We start from the raw sequence: 20,828 nt of genomic DNA, 5'->3' as shown, positions 1-20,828 counted from the left end.
TGGCTCCAGGTCATCTACAAGTCTCTGCTAGGTAAAGCCCCACCTAGTAAAGCCCCACCTAGTTCTCAACTAGGTAGGCTAGTTGAGAACTCGTTCTCAACTAGCCTACCTGGTTAAATAAAGGTGAAATAAACTAAAAAAATAAAAATTAGAAACTCACCTTCTCTCAATTAGCACCCCCATGATCAGATTAGCTACTGCTAGCACTAGCAACCAAGAAGAGTTAGATGACAATCGAATGCCCAGAGGCAATGCTCCTCGAGGCTAAACCCTATACCAGTGAGTGTTCATGGTAGACCACAGTCCACCAACAGGAGAGACTACTTCAGTAGACTCTATTAGACGTGCAGGACAGAGTTGACTCTATGTAATCGTTGTATGCATCTTGCAGAGGCCTGACCATTGTCTGTGTCTCCTGCTTACCTCACCATCTCTTCCTCCCTGTCCGTCACGCTCCAGGCCCTGCAAAATGCTACATCTGTGATAAAGTTTCAGCTGATTTTCCTTTCCTCGGAACCCATCCCCCCAGCCCACACCTCGGCTACGCACCTTGAAAGATAACTTGGCTCACTATGTGAAATGCAATTGCTCTCTAGTACCTTTCCTTAATTCCAACCCTCTCCTCTCTCCCTCCTCCTTTGCTCTCTCTTGGCCACCTGGAAGCCTCATTCCAGCAGATGGAGGGATGGATAGAGAGAGAGAGAGTGTTAGATAGAGGGAAGAGATACATCAGATAGGGGGTAAGGCAGGTAGAAGCAGCAGTTATCCACAAGCAGCTGATTCCTGCTTTATCTGTCTGTGGATCAGAAGGTGACACTCAGTCAGCCTGCACTTCTGGACAGCCCAATGTTCTCTCAATACTACCCCTTTCAACACCCCACACTGTCCCCAGAGTCACATACAACACACTCTACTGTCCCCAGAGTCACATACAACACACCAAACCAGCCATCCTTTCATCAAATGGAATGAAATCACCCAAGTTTTGTACCAATGAAAAGTCTGCAGGAAATATGTAACTAGTTTGTCAGTTAATTATAGCAGGTGGCCATTTGAACCAATACTGTGAGGAAGAAAACTATGTCAACACGATTTTAGTGAGAGTTCGCCTTGAGCTATGCATCCCTCTGGCAATGAAGCCGTTATCTACTTCCCCAGAGTCAGATGAACTCCTGGATACAGTTATGATGTCTCTGCATCCAGTATGATGGAAGTTAGAGGAGGTAGTTTAGCCTGCTAGCAGTTACCATAGACGTCCAGTTATTGCACTAACACTAGTTAGCAACGTTTGCAGGCAGAGACATATAAATGGTATCCAGGAGTTCATCAGACTCTGGGGAAGTAGATAAAGGGCTTCATTGCCAAAATCCTGAAGTTTCCCTTTAAATCTCTTACGCGCCTACATTCAAAACCCTTTAATCCTCTCTAGCCCCCCTCGTCCTGGAATGAGGAGTTCCGATAGAAGACTTGAAGCGAAGGCTTAGCCCAGGTTTAATTAACAGAGTAGTTCAACAGAGCAGAACCGAATCAGAACAGGATCTTACATCCAGACACCAGGAAGACAGACTCCTGAGATCAAGAGGAGGATTACACCCCATATCAAGACTAATACCAGCAGTCCTCCACTGTAGAGGACCAGACAATAGACCCAGTAACACAGCCTCACCAGTCCTCCACTGTAGAGGACCAGACAATAGACCCAGTAACACAACCTCACCAGTCCTCCACTGTAGAGGACCAGACAATATACCCAGTAACACAGCCTCACCAGTCCTCCACTGTAGAGGACCAGACAATAGACCCAGTAACACAGCCTCACCAGTCCTCCACTGTAGAGGACCAGACAATAGACCCAGTAACACAGCCTCACCAGTCCTCCACTGTAGAGGACCAGACAATAGACCCAGTAACACAGCCTCACCAGTCCTCCACTGGAGAGGACCAGACAATAGACCCAGTAACACAACCTCACCAGTCCCCCACTGTAGAGGACCAGACAATAGACCCAGTAACACAACCTCACCAGTCCTCCACTGTAGAGGACCAGACAATAGACCCAGTAACACAACCTCACCAGTCCTCCACTGTAGAGGACCAGACAATAGACCCAGTAACCCAACCTCACCAGTCCTCCACTGTAGACGACCAGACATTAGACCCAGTCCTCCACTGGAGAGGACCAGACAATAGACCCAGTAACACAACCTCACCAGTCCTCCACTGTAGAGGACCAGACAATAGACCCAGTAACACAGCCTCACCAGTCCTCCACTGTAGAGGACCAGACAATATACCCAGTAACACAGCCTCACCAGTCCTCCACTGGAGAGGACCAGACAATAGACCCAGTAACACAACCTCACCAGTCCTCCACTGTAGAGGACCAGACAATAGACCCAGTAACCCAACCTCACCAGTCCTCCACTGTAGACGACCAGACATTAGACCCAGTCCTCCACTGGAGAGGACCAGACAATAGACCCAGTAACCCAACCTCACCAGTCCTCCACTGTAGAGGACCAGACAATATACCCAGTAACACAGCCTCACCAGTCCTCCACTGTAGAGGACCAGACAATAGACCCAGTAACACAGCCTCACCAGTCCTCCACTGTAGAGGACCAGACAATAGACCCAGTAACACAACCTCACCAGTCCTCCACTGTAGAGGACCAGACAATAGACCCAGTAACACAGCCTCACCAGTCCTCCACTGTAGAGGACCAGACAATATACCCAGTAACACAGCCTCACCAGTCCTCCACTGGAGAGGACCAGACAATAGACCCAGTAACACAACCTCACCAGTCCCCCACTGTAGAGGACCAGACAATAGACCCAGTAACACAACCTCACCAGTCCTCCACTGTAGAGGACCAGACAATAGACCCAGTAACACAACCTCACCAGTCCTCCACTGTAGAGGACCAGACAATAGACCCAGTAACCCAACCTCACCAGTCCTCCACTGGAGAGGACCAGACATTAGACCCAGTCCTCCACTGGAGAGGACCAGACAATAGACCCAGTAACACAACCTCACCAGTCCTCCACTGTAGAGGACCAGACAATAGACCCAGTAACACAACCTCACGAGTCCTCCACTGTAGAGGACCAGACAATAGACCCAGTAACCCAGCCTCACCAGTCCTCCACTGTAGAGGACCAGACAATATACCCAGTAACACAGCCTCACCAGTCCTCCACTGAGAGACAACCAGACATTAGACCCAGTAACCCAACCTCACCAGTCCTCCACTGGAGAGGACCAGACAATAGACCCAGTAACACAGCCTCACCAGTCCTCCACTGGAGAGGACCAGACAATAGACCCAGTAACACAGCCTCACCAGTCCTCCACTGAAGAGGACCAGACAATAGACCCAGTAACACAGCCTCACCAGTCCTCCACTGTAGAGGACCAGACATTAGACCCAGTAATACAGCCTCACCAGTCCTCCACTGGAGAGGACCAGACATTAGACCCAGTAACACAGCCTCACCAGTCCTCCACTGTAGAGGACCAGACAATATACCCAGTAACACAGCCTCACCAGTCCTCCACTGGAGAGGACCAGACAATAGACCCAGTAACACAACCTCACCAGTCCTCCACTGTAGAGGACCAGACAATAGACCCAGTAACACAATCTCACCAGTCCCCCACTGTAGAGGACCAGACAATAGACCCAGTAACACAACCTCACCAGTCCTCCACTGTAGAGGACCAGACAATAGACCCAGTAACACAACCTCACCAGTCCTCCACTGTAGAGGACCAGACAATAGACCCAGTAACCCAACCTCACCAGTCCTCCACTGTAGACGACCAGACATTAGACCCAGTCCTCCACTGGAGAGGACCAGACAATAGACCCAGTAACCCAACCTCACCAGTCCTCCAGTGTAGAGGACCAGACAATATACCCAGTAACACAGCCTCACCAGTCCTCCACTGTAGAGGACCAGACAATATACCCAGTAACACAACCTCACCAGTCCTCCACTGTAGAGGACCAGACAACATACCCAGTAACACAACCTCACCAGTCCTCCACTGTAGAGGACCAGACAATAGACCCAGTAACACAGCCTCACCAGTCCTCCACTGTAGAGGACCAGACAATAGACCCAGTAACACAGCCTCACCAGTCCTCCACTGTAGAGGACCAGACAATATACCCAGTAACACAGCCTCACCAGTCCTCCACTGGAGAGGACCAGACAATATACCCAGTAACACAGCCTCACCAGTCCTCCACTGAGAGACGACCAGACATTAGACCCAGTCCTCCACTGGAGAGGACCAGACAATAGACCCAGTAACACAGCCTCACCAGTCCTCCACTGAAGAGGACCAGACAATAGACCCAGTAACACAGCCTCACCAGTCCTCCACTGTAGAGGACCAGACATTAGACCCAGTAACACAGCCTCACCAGTCCTCCACTGGAGAGGACCAGACATTAGACCCAGTAACACAGCCTCGCCAGTCCTCCACTGTAGAGGACCAGACAATAGACCCAGTAACACAGCCTCACCAGTCCTCCACTGGAGAGGACCAGACAATAGACCCAGTAACACAGCCTCACCAGTCCTCCACTGTAGAGGACCAGACAATAGACCCAGTAACACAGCCTCACCAGTCCTCCACTGGAGAGGACCAGACATTAGACCCAGTAACACAGCCTCACCAGTCCTCCACTGTAGAGGACCAGACAATAGACCCAGTAACACAGCCTCACCAGTCCTCCACTGGAGAGGACCAGACAATAGACCCAGTAACCCAACCTCACCAGTCCTCCAGTGTAGAGGACCAGACAATATACCCAGTAACACAGCCTCACCAGTCCTCCACTGGAGAGGACCAGACATTAGACCCAGTAACACAGCCTCACCAGTCCTCCACTGTAGAGGACCAGACAATATACCCAGTAACACAGCCTCACCAGTCCTCCACTGGAGAGGACCAGACAATAGACCCAGTAACACAACCTCACCAGTCCTCCACTGTAGAGGACCAGACAATAGACCCAGTAACACAATCTCACCAGTCCCCCACTGTAGAGGACCAGACAATAGACCCAGTAACACAACCTCACCAGTCCTCCACTGTAGAGGACCAGACAATAGACCCAGTAACACAACCTCACCAGTCCTCCACTGTAGAGGACCAGACAATAGACCCAGTAACCCAACCTCACCAGTCCTCCACTGTAGACGACCAGACATTAGACCCAGTCCTCCACTGGAGAGGACCAGACAATAGACCCAGTAACCCAACCTCACCAGTCCTCCAGTGTAGAGGACCAGACAATATACCCAGTAACACAGTCTCACCAGTCCTCCACTGTAGAGGACCAGACAATATACCCAGTAACACAACCTCACCAGTCCTCCACTGTAGAGGACCAGACAACATACCCAGTAACACAACCTCACCAGTCCTCCACTGTAGAGGACCAGACAATAGACCCAGTAACACAGCCTCACCAGTCCTCCACTGTAGAGGACCAGACAATAGACCCAGTAACACAGCCTCACCAGTCCTCCACTGTAGAGGACCAGACAATATACCCAGTAACACAGCCTCACCAGTCCTCCACTGGAGAGGACCAGACAATATACCCAGTAACACAGCCTCACCAGTCCTCCACTGAGAGACGACCAGACATTAGACCCAGTCCTCCACTGGAGAGGACCAGACAATAGACCCAGTAACACAGCCTCACCAGTCCTCCACTGAAGAGGACCAGACAATAGACCCAGTAACACAGCCTCACCAGTCCTCCACTGTAGAGGACCAGACATTAGACCCAGTAACACAGCCTCACCAGTCCTCCACTGGAGAGGACCAGACATTAGACCCAGTAACACAGCCTCACCAGTCCTCCACTGTAGAGGACGAGACAATAGACCCAGTAACACAGCCTCACCAGTCCTCCACTGGAGAGGACCAGACAATAGACCCAGTAACACAGCCTCACCAGTCCTCCACTGTAGAGGACCAGACAATAGACCCAGTAACACAGCCTCACCAGTCCTCCACTGGAGAGGACCAGACATTAGACCCAGTAACACAGCCTCACCAGTCCTCCACTGTAGAGGACCAGACAATAGACCCAGTAACACAGCCTCACCAGTCCTCCACTGGAGAGGACCAGACAATAGACCCAGTAACACAGCCTCACCAGTCCTCCACTGTAGAGGACCAGACAATAGACCCAGTAACACAGCCTCACCAGTCCTCCACTGGAGAGGACCAGACATTAGACCCAGTAACACAGCCTCACCAGTCCTCCACTGTAGAGGACCAGACAATAGACCCAGTAACACAGCCTCACCAGTCCTCCACTGTAGAGGACCAGACAATAGACCCAGTAACACAGCCTCACCAGTCCTCCACTGTAGAGGACCAGACAATAGACCCAGTAACACAGCCTCACCAGTCCTCCACTGTAGAGGACCAGACAATAGACCCAGTAACACAGCCTCACCAGTCCTCCACTGTAGAGGACCAGACAATAGACCCAGTAACACAGCCTCACCAGTCCTCCACTGTAGAGGACCAGACAATAGACCCAGTAACACAACCTCACCAGTCCTCCACTGAGAGAGACACAGCTTACCATCACCACAATTTTTCACACATAGGGCCCAAGAACATAGGGTCACACAGACACGCATGAAATATACACACGTACTAAACATGGAAACACACACACACACACTCTCTCCTGCTAAGAGGATTCATTAATATGTTATTTTATATTTACTTAACCTTCATTTAACTAGGCAAGTCAGTTAATTGAGAACAAATTCATATTTTACAATGATGGCCTACCCCGGCCAAACCCTCACGACACTAGTGTGTGCCGCCCTATGGGACTCCCGATCACAGCCGGTTGTGATATACTCTGGAATCAAACCAGGGTCTGTAGTGACACCTCTAGCACTGAGATGCAGTGCCTTAGACCGCTGTGCCACTCAGGAGCCTAAAATATTGAATATTGAATAATATTGAAGTACCTACTATACTATCAGGGCTTAGCCTGAGAGGGACTGCAGGGGAATTTGACTCAAGCACAAACATCTCTCAAGCACAAAATTGTGGTACCCAAATCTTCCACTGTCTGACTTTCTTCCTTTCATATGCTTTTCATTTCAGAGGGAAAGAAAAGAGAGATGGATGAAATGAAAAGAGAGATGGATGCAGTGAAAAGAGAGATGGATGCAGTGAAAAGAGAGACGGATGAAGTGAAAAGAGAGATGGATGCAGTGAAAAGAGAGATGGATGCAGTGAAAAGAGAGATGGATGCAGTGAAAAGAGAGATGGATGCAGTGAAAAGAGAGATGGATGAAGTGAAAAGAGAGATGGATGCAGTGAAAAGAGAGATGGATGAAGTGAAAAGAGAGATGGATGCAGTGAAAAGAGAGATGGATGAAGTGAAAAGAGAGATGGATGCAGTGAAAAGAGAGATGGATGCAGTGAAAAGAGAGATGGATGAAGTGAAAAGAGAGATGGATGCAGTGAAAAGAGAGATGAATGCAGTGAAAAGAGAGATGGATGAAGTGAAAAGAGAGATGGATGCAGTGAAAAGAGAGATGGATGAAGTGAAAAGAGAGATGGATGCAGTGAAAAGAGAGATGATGCAGTGAAAAGAGAGATGGATGCAGTGAAAAGAGAGATGGATGCAGTGAAAAGAGAGATGGATGCAGTGAAAAGAGAGATGATGAAGTGAAAAGAGAGATGGATGCAGTGAAAAGAGAGATGGATGAAGTGAAAAGAGAGATGGATGCAGTGAAAAGGGAGATGATGCAGTGAAAAGAGAGATGGATGAAGTGAAAAGAGAGATGGATGAATTGAAAAGAGAGATTGGAAGGAAAGAGATGTGGTCTGTATTCTTGGTGCAGGAGGGCATGTGGTTGACTTGGCTGGCTAACCCAGCAGGCTCTCAGAGCAGAGGCAGGTCAGCCATACAGTGATTGATCATACCATGGGCCAGCCCCTCTACCCTCCATCTCCCTGCAGCTGCCCCTTCAGTTAGTCCATAGGAGCCTTCACACAAGCCTTCACATCACATTGTTCACCAGAGAGTCATGGGGAGGTCCCCAAGCTAAGATACACCCAGTGACAGAGTAATAAAGAAAACACACACACATTGACAGTGAAGGCATTGCTGCCTCCACCATACTATCCAGCCCTGTTTTCTCCATCCATCCATCCCTCCATCAATATATCCATCCATCCATCCCTCCATCAATACATCCATCCATCCATCTATCCATCCTTCCATTTCTCAATCTATCCACACCACTCTCCCTTTCACTGACTGGCCAGTTGGAGCATGTCCACCTCTCCTCCCTGGCTCTGTGATCTCTGCAGGGCCAGTGTTGGGTCTCCATGCCTCCTGCCAGTAGGCACAAAGAGCCCCTGTCTGGAGTGGCCTCCAATCCTCCCCTGCTCCTTGTCCCATGGTGAGTGGCTCTCATGCCTGGCCTGCCCTTGTTCCAGCAGCATTATTCCTGTGGGGGAGAAGGACGGGGGAGGACGGGGGAGGAGTGGGAGATAGCCACGGTCTAAACACCTCCAGCATCATCAGGACGATTGACTCAGAGGGACAGCATGTCAATACCCCCTGCCCCTCTCTGCTGGGACTGCACAGGTGGAGAGATGCATTCTGGTTTAATTAGGTGGGCCAATATCTCCCCCACCCTGATCTCTATGTCTTATAAGAGTTGAATGTTCATCTTGTCATTATTGTACTGCAGTATAATGTTGATATGGTCTGTCTTTGAGTTTATTGTAGGGAAAGCATCCAGCTGGCCAGCAAGCCTAGCATGCTAATAGAAGCACTGTGTATTAGGGATGGAACACAAGTCATGTATCAAACAAATCCTCAACTCATAGTGGCATATCTGCATCGACCACAGACAACAAATAGACAGGGCACATTTAATTACATGAATTACATTGATTTAATGCGAAAACCTTGAAATGAAGAATGGGCTGTGTTTCGGGGATCACACGCAGTGTGCATAGTAAAGCGATTGATGTATGTATCTTTATGAGGGTAATTGAAATGTGTATGTTGTCCAAGGGAGATGGTGGCACCTTAATTGGGGAGGACGGGCTCTTGGTAATGGCCCGTTGACTCCGTTCCAGCCATTATTATGAGCTGCATGCGCTCAGCAGCCTCCACTGATGTTGTCATATGGGTACCTAGTGATATAATAGAGATAGGACTAACAGTGATGTGCTTGGAAGAGTATTCAGACACCTTCCCTTTTCCACATTTTGTTACGTTAGTCTTTTTCTAAAATGTATTAAATAAATACAATTCCTCATCAATATACAAACAATATCCATAATGTCAAAGCAAAAACAGGTTTTTAGACATTTTGTTTATTTACTTAAGTATTCAGATCCTTTGCTATGAGACTCGAAATTGAGCTCTGGCGCATCCTGTTCCCATTGATCATCCTTGAGATGTTTTTACAACTTGATTGGAGTCCACCTGTGGTAAATTCAACTGATTGGACATGATTTTGAAAGGTACACACCTGTCTATATAAGGCCTTGGTCAGGGAGGTGACCAACAACCTGATGGTCATTCTGACAGAGCTCCAGAGTTCTTCTGTGGAGATGGGAGAAACTTCCAGAAGCACAATCATCTCTGCAGCACTCCATCAATCAGGCCTTTATGTTTGAGTGGCCAGACGGAAGCCACTCCTCAGTAAAAGGCACATGACAACACACTTGGAGTTTACCAATAGGCACCTAAAAGACTCTCAGACCACGAGAAACCAGATTCTCTGGTCTGATGAAACCAAGATTGAACTCTTTGGCCTGAATGCCAAGTGTCACATATGGAGGAAACCTGGCACCATCCATACCATGAAGCATGGTGGTGGCAGCATCATGCTGTGGGAATGTTTTCGGCGGCAGGGACTGGGAGACTAGTCAGGATCAGGCGAAAGATGAACAGAGCAAAGTACAGAGATATCCTTGATGAAAACCTACCCCTTGATGAAAACCTATAGTCTCAGGACTGTGACGAAGGTTCACCTTACAACAGGACAACGACCCTAAGCACACAGCCAAGACAACGCAGGAGTGGCTATGGGACAAATCTCTGAATGTCGTTGAGTGACCCAGCCAGAGCCTGGACTTGAACCCAATCAAACATCTCTGGAGAGACCTGAAAATAGCTGTACCTCAACAGTCCCCATCCAACCTGACAAAGTTTGAGAGGATCTGCAGAGAAGAATGAGAGAAACTCCCCAAATACAGGTGTGCCAAGCTTGGAGAAGACTCGAGGCTGTAATCGCTGCCAAAGGTGCTTCAACAAAGTACTGAGTAAAGGGTCTGAATGTTTACAGTACGTAAATTAAATACTTATGTTTTTTATATAAATGTGCAAACATTTCTAAAAACCTGCTTTTGCTTTATTATTATGGGGTATTGTGTGTAGATAGACTAGGGAAGAAATAACAATTAAATATATTTTAGAATAAGGCTTTAACGTAACAAAATGTGGAAAAAGTCAAGGGGTCTGAAAACATTCTGAATGCACTGTATATGGTAGCCATTTGTTTTCCATGTCATTAAAGAATCAAGAGTATTTCAGAGAAATAGCCTTAAACTACATCCACACCCAACAATCAATTAAAACAAGCCAACAGCCTTCCAGAAACATACAGTGTGATATCATGGCCAATTGGGCTGTAAAACCCACAGCATAGACTAGTACATTCATAAAAACAATTTTAGACTACTGGTATGTTGTAGTTCAAGGCTAAATTGAGTCTAAAAGAGAGGCTACAGTGCCCTTAATCATCCTGAAGAGGTTTCTTACAGTAGTCTACTCCAACTTCAACCAGATTAGTGTCTGGGCTGGAGCAAAGCAAGGTTTGTGGTTGTGTCTCAGGCCACATCTCAGTTCCATGTTGACTGGCTGGGCTGTTTTCACCAATTTACTGTGAACCTCCCTGAGACAATTAACTGCTACAGAGCTTTAACACACTCAGCTTCCAGTACCCTGGCAGCATGCACTGGACGGACGTCTCTCTCTCTCTCTCTCTCTCTCTCTCCTCTCTCTCTCTCTCTCTCTCTCTCTCTCTCTCTCTCTCTCTCTCTCTCTCTCTCTCTCTCTCTCTCTCTCTCTCCAAAAATAAACTTGTCCAACTCTTATGCAGCAGAAAAAAGAGAGGGAGAATAGAAATGTATGCAACAACGTTAGAGAGAACAAGATGTGAGAGGGTTTTCCTGGAATGAAAATCCTTTCCACTCTCTGAGAAGAAGACCAAACAAGAGCTGCCTGCCACAATAACAAGTTAATGAAAGGCAAACACTCTAGCAGATAAATAATTAGTCTAGTTGAAGGAAGAGTAGGGGGAGACTGATTCTATTTCATTGTGTGTCAGAGAGAGAGGGAAAAGAGAGGGATAGAGAAGAGAAGACTGACTGAGCGAGGACAGCGGTATGAAATAGAATCCTGATGGATTTCATACGTTGGGTTTTGGGTAGTGGGTGTGGGGGTTGACATAAAGACCCTGGCTCTTTGAGGGCCAACAGATGTAGTACAAGGGATTTCCTGCTCGGGAGACAGGCGGGTACTCAGTGGGAGGGGGCCATCCCAGTCTTTACATTGGCGCTTGCCAACTGTCCCGCCTGCTCCACCCCACCCACTCCACAGATGAGCCTAAGGAGCTCCCCCACTCAGGAGCTGGATAGCTTGCTAGCTTGACATTGTGGCTAAGAATATATCAAGTGTTTTACCTAAGTGTTATTAAAGAGCTATATTAAAAGATAATTTCGACAGGACATATCTCTCTCTCTCTCCTGTGATGGTAATGGAGTGACTCAGAACTCCAGAGAGCCATGTCTATACATGAGTTCATGTGTCCAGCAGTGAGCCCTGCACGGTGTGGTCAGTAGCTCAGTACAGACAGCGAGCCAGGCCAGTAGACAGGGAGCAGGCCCCGGGGTTATCTCTCTGTCAAGTGGAGCAGTATGCCGACCATTACCTCACTTCACTATCTCACACACTGTCCCTCCTGGAAAACAGGAAGCTATTCTTAGTGCCTCTCGGGACTCTGTAGTCTGAACTGTACAACGGGAAAGGATAAGAGGAAACTACTTTGTTACAGCCAAGGTTGATAGTCAACTTTACACAGCACTGTGTGTGTGTGTGTGTGTGTGTGTGTGTGTGTGTGTGTGTGTGTGTGTGTGTGTGTGTGTGTGTGTGTGTGTGTGTGTGTGTGTGTGTGTGTGTGTGTGTGTGTGTGTGTGTGTGTGTGTGGGGGCATGTGTGCGTGTGTGCGTGCGTGCGTGCGTGTGTGTGTGAGAGAGAGAGTAGAGAGAGAGAAGGGGAGGAGAGGAGAGAAAAGGGGAGAAGGAGAGATCTTGTCATTGGTACCCACACAGTGTCAATACATGAACACAGAGAGTGAGATATGAGGATGATGGTCGGCCCTTTGGAAGAATGGTTCCAGAATACCTTTGTTTTTTATTTTGTCAAGTCTAAAACGTTTTGGCTTTAATCATTGTTTTAACAGCTGCAGTTAAAAAAATCCCAGAGTTCCATGTTTGAGGAAAAAAAGCATAAAAAACTGGGGTGAGGAATTTTAGTCATTCTTTGAAAGGCAGCTGGATACTGTACATGACTTAATGTGGCCTGCAGTGCAGTCAGAGGACTCCAGCCAGTCACCTGGTCCGTTGTGATCTGTATCAGCCTGTATCAGCCTGTTTGCTGCTAGGGAGCAGGCCCAGTCAGCCAGTCAGCCATTCAACTAGTCAGCCAGTCATTCAGTCAGCCAGTCAACTAGTCAGCCAGTCATTCAGTCAGCCAGTCATTCAGTCAGCCAGTCAACTAGTCAGCCAGTCATTCAGTCAGCCAGTCAACTAGTCAGCCAGTCATTCAGTCAGCCAGTCATTCAGTCAGCCAGTCAACTAGTCAGCCAGTCATTCAGTCAGCCAGTCAACTAGTCAGCCAGTCAGCCAGTCAGCCAGTCAGCCAGTCAGCCAGTCAGCCAGTCAACTAGTCAGCCAGTCATTCAGTCAGCCAGTCATTCAGTCAGCCAGTCAGCCAGTCAGCCAGTCAACTAGTCAGCCAGTCATTCAGTCAGCCAGTCAGCCAGTCAGCCAGTCAGGCAGTCATTCAGTCAGCCAGTCATTCAGTCAGCCAGCCAGTCAGTCAGCCAGTCATTCAGTCAGCCAGTCAGCCAGTCATTCAGTCAGCCAGTCATTCAGTCAGCCAGTCAGCCAGTCAGCCAGTCATTCAGTCAGCCAGTCAGCCAGTCAGCCAGTCATTCAGTCAGCCAGTCATTCAGTCATTCAGTCAGCCAGTCAGCCAGTCAGCCAGTCAGCCAGTCAGCCAGTCAGCCAGTCAGCCAGTCAGCCAGTCATTCAGTCAGCCAGTCAGCCAGTCAGCCAGTCAGCCAGTCAGCCAGTCATTCAGTCATTCAGTCAGCCAATCAGCCAGTCAGCCAGTCAGCCAGTCAGCTAAATAATCAGTTAGAGACCAAAATGATGTTAATTTAAGGCCTAATGAAGTCAACAAATTACAGGACTAACAGATAGAGATCATTGATTTTGATTGACTGTCAGCCAGTCAGTCAGCCAGTCACTCAGCCAGTCACTCAGTCAGCCAGTCAGTCAGCCAGTCAGCAAGTCCTCTCTGTCGTTCAACAGTACAGCTCTATCTCTCTTTGTTCTCCATAGCATGCTATTAAACATGAACAAAGCCGTCTCATTACTTGGTGTCTCCATTACTAACACACAGCAAACATCAACAGAGAAAGAATGAATCCCACCTTGAGCCTGTGTGAGTATAGTATAGTATAGTATAGTATAGTATAGTATAGTATAGTATAGTATAGTATAGTATAGTATACACAGGACAAACAGGATTCATGGTGAATGCATTAACCCTGTCTATATTAAGAGGGTCAGCTGGAGAGATTGCGGCTCTGTACTGTACGTGGTCGTTAATGATAAACCAAATAAACTGGGTTAGCTCGCCCCAGCCTGACAAAACATTACTTGTTGAAACTTGGATTATGTTTACAGTCGCTCGAGTGTAGGAGAACTCTAAAAGCCAGGTCATTAGAAAAGCAGTGTACAAAAGTAGTGGGGTTTTTTGCTTTTAAAGTGAAATCTTGCAGGGCTGAGAGCTTGGTAGAGTAAACATTGTTAATACATTAACTTCCTTCTCTGAAGTTTCACTGTGGAGAAAAGCTCTGGGTTTGTCTTGAACTCCCCGTGGAATTAGTCAATAAATCCTTGGAATAAAACGCTAAAATGTCAAAAAGATAAACTAGGATAAAACTGAGATTTACCGAACATTTTTCAGCAATCACAAGCATACAATGTCCAAATTGGTTTTTAAAAGGCCTGTATACTCAGTCCATGGCACGTTACCCTACGTTACCCTCTGTCCCTGTCCTGAAGTTGAAACGAGGTCTTGTAAAAGCTCAGTGCTTAGTTTTCTCTGCTCTCTCCTTCAATCTCCTTCTCTCTCCTTCAGGGTTCTATCTGGTTGCTCCGACAACGTAATTATATGTGAGGGAGCGTGACAAATAGAGTCGAGTCAGAGAAACAGAGAGAGACAGAGAGACAGAGAGAGACAGAGAGACAGAGAGAGAGAGACAGAGAGAGACAGAGAGAGACAGAGAGACAGAGAGAGACAGAGAGAGAGAGACAGAGAGAGACAGAGAGAGACAGAGAGAGACAGAGAGAGAGAGAGAGACAGAGAGAGACAGAGAGAGACAGAGAGAGAGGGCTGCAACTCAGAACCTTGTCATTATGGGTCCTTTTGAACCTAGTCCAGAATAAGCAGCCCAGTGCTGTGGCCAGGGCCAGGCCAGCCACTGTCTCTACTCTGGCCTGCACCGCTCCAATCCTGCTACCATCCTGCTCCAGCCAAACATCTTGTTCTTCTACTTGAAGAACCCACCTCTGAAATAAATACCCTATATCGTCCACTGTTGGGGGAATATTTTTAGCATTCCAATTTATGGAAACTGGTGCCCTGTTTAACTCTCTGTTCAATTTCCTTTACATTTCTATTTGATGTATTCATTGGGAGACCTTCAGTCTTTCTGAAGGCAGGCCTCTAACCATGCAGGGTGGCTGAGGGAATAATAGACAGCGGAGGATCAGTCATCAGTTTGGGGCAGCAGAGCCTGACTCTGGGTCAGATCTAAGAGGAGATGAGGACATGACACCGTCCCCACCACCACTAACACACAGAGTATGGTTTCAGCTGCGCTCTTCTGTGACCAACCCACTGCTACTATATCCCCATGGTCCTCCCATGGTACCAGGCTCTCTCATTTCAAAGGCAGAGCCCTTAAAAGCAACCAATAAATCATTTTAGATTCATTTTTTAATTATGGCCATTTCTGCACCTGACGGTACATCAAGAGTTATAAATATACACATCATCCACAACCAAATAGGAAGAAAGTATAGTAACTCCACAGCTGACATACAGAATGTATCTTCCCTTCTCATGTAGCCTATGGTACATTCCTTTAGTATTCATCCCCACTCCCCTAACCACCATTAGATCCTCCCCTCGAGCCCCAGCCAGTCACCAGCGCCCTAAAAACGTCCACCGCCCATCCCCCAAACCCCTCGCTCTCGAACAGATTACAATGAGGGCTTTGGTGACAGCTCTTGGGCATGCTTGAGAAGCAGTTGATATCTGAGATCCTCTTCTCAACGTTCCCTCTCCAGCCAGTAGAGACAAGACAGCACAGATCATATATCTAAGAGCTGACCTCAGACCAGCCAGTAGAGACACAGCACAGATAACAAGTCTAAGATCTGACCTCAGAAACCAACCAGCCTCTTTCTATATACTGTATATTATTCACTATGTATTTGTTTGAAAGCTTTTAGTCCCAAACCTTTCAGTGTAGTCACTGACCCTCACAAAGATGGAATGCCTCCTCCACATCAAAGCAGGTCCATCATTAAGACAATCTAGTAGGTAATAAAGAGGAGCTCCTCTAGTCTACAACCAATGAAAACTGAGGTACCTCTCTCCACTAAAAGATGACCGAACACAGATACAATGACTGGCCTGGTTTGTGTATTAAAAACTCAGATCCATCTCCCTGACAAACACCAGAGCTAGCAGGACAACCGAAACAGCTTTGTTCCTATTGTAGCTCCTGACCCCCTACCATGGGTCCTTTACAAGAGCACTCACCCTGGGATGATCAGGCCACTCTCCCCCCAGGCCTCCTCATGCCTACTGGGGCCACTGGGCCAAACACATCCTGAACCATCTCCTGTGAGATTATCCAACTCAATGAGCACATTGAGGGGGAAATAAAGTAGGAAACTGGAGTCTTCTATTCAGCCCCAGCTCCAGTCTAAACCCCCTTCCCTTCTCTTCCATTCACACCAAACCCAGAGGCCCCAAAGGCCCAAGAAGAAATAAGAAAAGCCTCAACACGAGCTGCACTTACATGCTACTTCCAGCGAGGCGTTGTGGCTGATGGCTTCTCCCAGGTAGTTGCGGGCGACGCAGACGTAGGAGCCCTCATCCGGTTTGGAGCGTCGTCCGTGGACGATACGTAGAAAGAAGAGGGAGCCGCTGGGCAGCAGCATGCGTTGAGATCGAGGGTTGTCCCGGTCCGTTTCTACCCGCTCCCCGTCCTTGTACCACTCCACCGTGGGGCTGGGCCGCCCCTCTGCCTTGCAGTTGAGGGTGGCCGGCTCCCCTTTGGACACGATCAAGTCAGAGGGGTGCTCCACAATCCGGGGTGGGGAGTCCTCCTGACGCAGACGGGATCCTGGGAAGAGAAGAGAAAAGAGAGAACTCACTAACACTGGATGTTAAGGGCCAACAGGCCAGCTAGGACCATGTACCAAGTATCTTTAACCTACCCTTAACACTATTACATCATCTGCATATGTATACCTAACTCTGAATTGTGAAACATAGGAACAGAGAGAAACAATAGCGGATTGGTGATATCTCAATAGAGTAAGTAATCCTAGGCAGGTGGCTGTGATATGCACAGCAGCAGAGTGATGTTACCCTGTCATTACATCATACAGTAACTTCTCCTTTAGAGCTGAGCAATGCTACAGTAACTTATCCTTTAGAGCCTTTCATTAAATACAGTAACTTGTCCTTTAGAGCCTTTCATTAAATACAGTAACTTCTCCTTTAGAGCCTTTCATTAAATACAGTAACTTCTCCTTTAGAGCCTTTCATTAAATACAGTAACTTCTCCTTTAGAGCCTTTCCTTAAATACAGTAACTTATTCTTTAAAGCCTTTCATTACATACAGTAACATCTCGTGCTGAGCAACCCAACGTTCCAGCTATGTACCCCTGTCAGAAATGAGAGGGGGGAAGACAAACCTCACAGCTTTGTGTTAATAAACAGACAAATATACTGTCTATCCATTTTTATTTAACTAGGCAAGTTAACAAACTCTTATTTATAACAACACCCTACCAGGGAACAGTGGGATAACTGCCTTGTTCAGGGGGAGAACGACAGATTTTCACCTTGGCAGCTCAAGGATTTGATCCAGCAACTTTTCAGTTACTGGCACAACGCTCTAACCACATCGCTCTAACCTGCCGCCCCGTTTAGCAGACACTTTTATCAAAACGGATGTACAGTCGTTACTGTATACATGGACCCAGCAGGAATCGACCCACAACCCTTGGTGCTGCAAGCACCATGATCTATGGAGTGAGCCATACAGGACCACATGGGCAGAGACTCGGTAGAAACCACTAGAAGCTAATACATGAGGCAGCAACATGGCAGCCAATGGGTGTAAGCCCTAATGACATCTCAGGTCTTTACTGCTGTTCTGAGACCAGTGAGCTGTAGCTATCAGAACTGCTTTAAATGCAAATGAGCATGATGTCGTTAACGCCTGAGGGATAGAAGATGGCAGGTCTCTGTGTGTGTGTGTGTGTGTGTGTGTGTGTGTGTGTGTGTGTGTGTGTGTGTGTGTGTGTGTGTGTGTGTGTGTGTGTGTCCAACCCTGCACTCTGTATCTCCCCACATAGGCCTTTGGAGCCAAATCAGCACCAATTGAAGGGAAATGGGACTAATTGGCGGCACAAGGTCACAATTAATTTACCCAGCATCCCATGGACTTGCCACACTACCTCATCTCAGTGCCCTCTCTTCTCCACACATCCTCCATTCATCCTCCCCATTTCCCCTAAAACATGGTTCTGAGAGCGCATCTGATTAGAGGGGAGTCAGCAGAATTAGAGACAGGCGATGCCGGGTCAAGATGAATCACTACTACTCACACAGAGAGGGGAGCCAACGGAACATCATTAACCCACACCCCCAAAATACAGAGCAGACGCACTACACCCCAGTCACTCATTACCACTCCCTTACTGCAGGCTTTATTATGGTGCTATGTTGCTTGTACTGTGTCTTTACTGTTCATGTTTAAGTGGAATATTGGTTGTCCACAGTGGAGGAGGAAATGGTGATAGTGAAGTCTGTATGATAAGGCAGTAAGGTGATGCAATAACAACGCAACAGTGTTGTGAAAGTAATTCCTACACTGGTTTGTTAATGATGAGTGGGTATTACTGTAGCTACTAGTGAGTTTCTGAAGAGATGCTCAGGGAGTTATTACTGCACGCCTGTGTGTGGGTGTTAGAGGGAGATACCGAGAGAAGAGAGAGACAGAGACACACCCATGCCCAGAGAAAAGAGCTAATCTATTCCTCTATCTAACATTGAATAAAGCCCCCAGAAAAACAGAGTCCGTCTCAGATGTTTGAGTCTGTTGCATGTATCTGTCTGAGCCACTCCTAATTAACCACCATTATTAGTAAGCTGCTCCCATCACAGCCCTTTGATCCTGCTGCCTGCATGCTAACCAGGCTAACCAGGTTAACCATGCTAACCAGGCCAGCGTGGCCCAGCCCTTTGGTCAGCCTGCATATCACATCATCAGGGTTAAGAGGTACGCTAACAACCCTCACTAACACTGGGCTATACATCCAAGGCGCTGCTGCCGCCGATACCCACCACAACCCTTCACCAGAGAACACAGGCAGGACAGTATGTTTTATTAAACAGGCCTTTGAAGAGCTCTGCAGTCTATCTGCCTGCTCTCCCCTCCCCCATTGATTTATTTCCTGTTTAATTTAGATCGGTCTGAAAGCAGGGGTTTGAGGGTGCACTATTAACCATTTAGATTGGCCAAACTGTGGGACAGAGCTGTGTAGTAGTCAGTGTTTTTCTCTCCTGGCTTCCTGGCTGTTTATGGCTGCAGTTCACTTTCAATCTTCTTGATTTAAGGCTTAGAGTTGATCTGATGGTGTTTACGTAGTAAGGTTTACCTAGTAAGTTGTTTTCTGTGAAATTTCTATGCAAGATGAAGTAAGAATACTCTTGCTTGGACCACGCATTCAACTGAGATGTGAGTGAGGCCATCAGCATGTGTGTGTGTGTGTGTGTGTGTGTGTGTGTGTGTGTGTGTGTGTGTGTGTGTGTGTGTGTGTGTGTGTGTGTGTGTGTGTGTGTTCACATATCACTAACACAGTGTTAGAAAGATGTTTGACAGACAACTTGGTGAGGGGGAGGTGGCATCACTAATCCCTTCCCAGGGGTGGACACAGTGTGTGTGTGTGTGTGTGTGTGTGTGTGTGTGTGTGTGTGTGTGTGTGTGTGTGTGTGTGTGTGTGTGTGTGTGTGTGTGTGTGTGTGTGTGTGTGTGTGTGTGTGTGTGTGTGTGTGTGTGTGTGTGTGTGTGTGTGTGTGTGTGTGTGTGTGTGTGTGTGTGTGTGTGTGTGTGCGTGCAGGCATGTGTTTACTTCCCAAAGCCAGTGATCCTCTGTGTGTCACAGACAGTGTCTCTGACCCTGGTTACTTCAGCTCCATTACCCCTCTCCAGGAAGAGAAAGGGCCCATGGAGGGTGGGGGATTACTTTGTCAGGGGAGAATCACTCCCACGCCCCTTCTACAGGTGTGTGCTTTCAGCAGACTGACAGGGAGCTAACCTCCCTCCTCCACTGTAACACACACGCACGCACGCACACACACACACACACACACACACACACACACACACACACACACACACACACACACACACACACACACACACACACACACACACACCTCCTCTCTCCTCCTTTCTCCTCTGCCCACCCTCTTCTCTGCTCTCTTATTCCATCATCTAACCCCTCCTCTCCTCTCCTTCTTCCTCCTTAGCTCCTCTCCTCTCTCCTGATGGAGAATGTAAAATGAGCTAATGTGATCCCCAGCCTCACCAGTGGGCTGCTGGGAATTCTACGGCTAGCATCTGATCGATTGGTGCCTCAGGCAAGATTCTTCACTTTGTTTTAACCCTCTCTTTCTCCTGCACACACTCTACTCTAATCACACACAGGCACCTGCATACAGTATACACACACACACACACACACACACACACACACACACACACACACACACACACACACACACACACACACACACACACACACACACACACACACACACACACACACAGGGACATGATCTGGAGCTGTAGACACACACACTAGAGATGAGCTTGAGGGAGGCTGGGCTGGGGCTCACTATGAAGGTAATTAAAAAAGCTACAATCCTCTGTGATGATCCTCCTCTCTAACTTCTAAAAGCCCCTTAGTAATGAACAACACACCATCAAACCACCAGAAACGGTTACCAGATCCACCCAGAGAAGAGAGCAGTCTGAACCCCTTCTGCTCTAACATGCCCCACTCTACCAGACCCTTCCTCACATCCCCTCTCTGCTCACTAGTAGTCTCTGAGTAACTCCC

General features: G+C 47.8%; 1 protein-coding gene across 1 annotated transcript in view; it reads right to left on the bottom strand.

The window, feature by feature from the left end:
- The window catches only part of LOC106613194 (roundabout homolog 1), a 343,488-nt gene that overhangs the window by 264,689 nt on the left and 57,971 nt on the right, over positions 1-20,828 (bottom strand). Inside the window, exon 2 of the mRNA XM_082956429.1 lies at positions 16,486-16,812. Within this exon, the coding sequence (XP_082812555.1) occupies positions 16,486-16,812 (327 nt within the window). The remainder of the gene's footprint in view (positions 1-16,485; positions 16,813-20,828) is intronic.

Source organism: Salmo salar, chromosome 09 (assembly GCF_965601325.2).
Source record: "Salmo salar chromosome 09, fSalSal1, whole genome shotgun sequence".
Lineage (NCBI taxonomy): Eukaryota > Metazoa > Chordata > Actinopteri > Salmoniformes > Salmonidae > Salmo > Salmo salar.
This window is presented reverse-complemented; position numbering and strand designations above follow the sequence as displayed.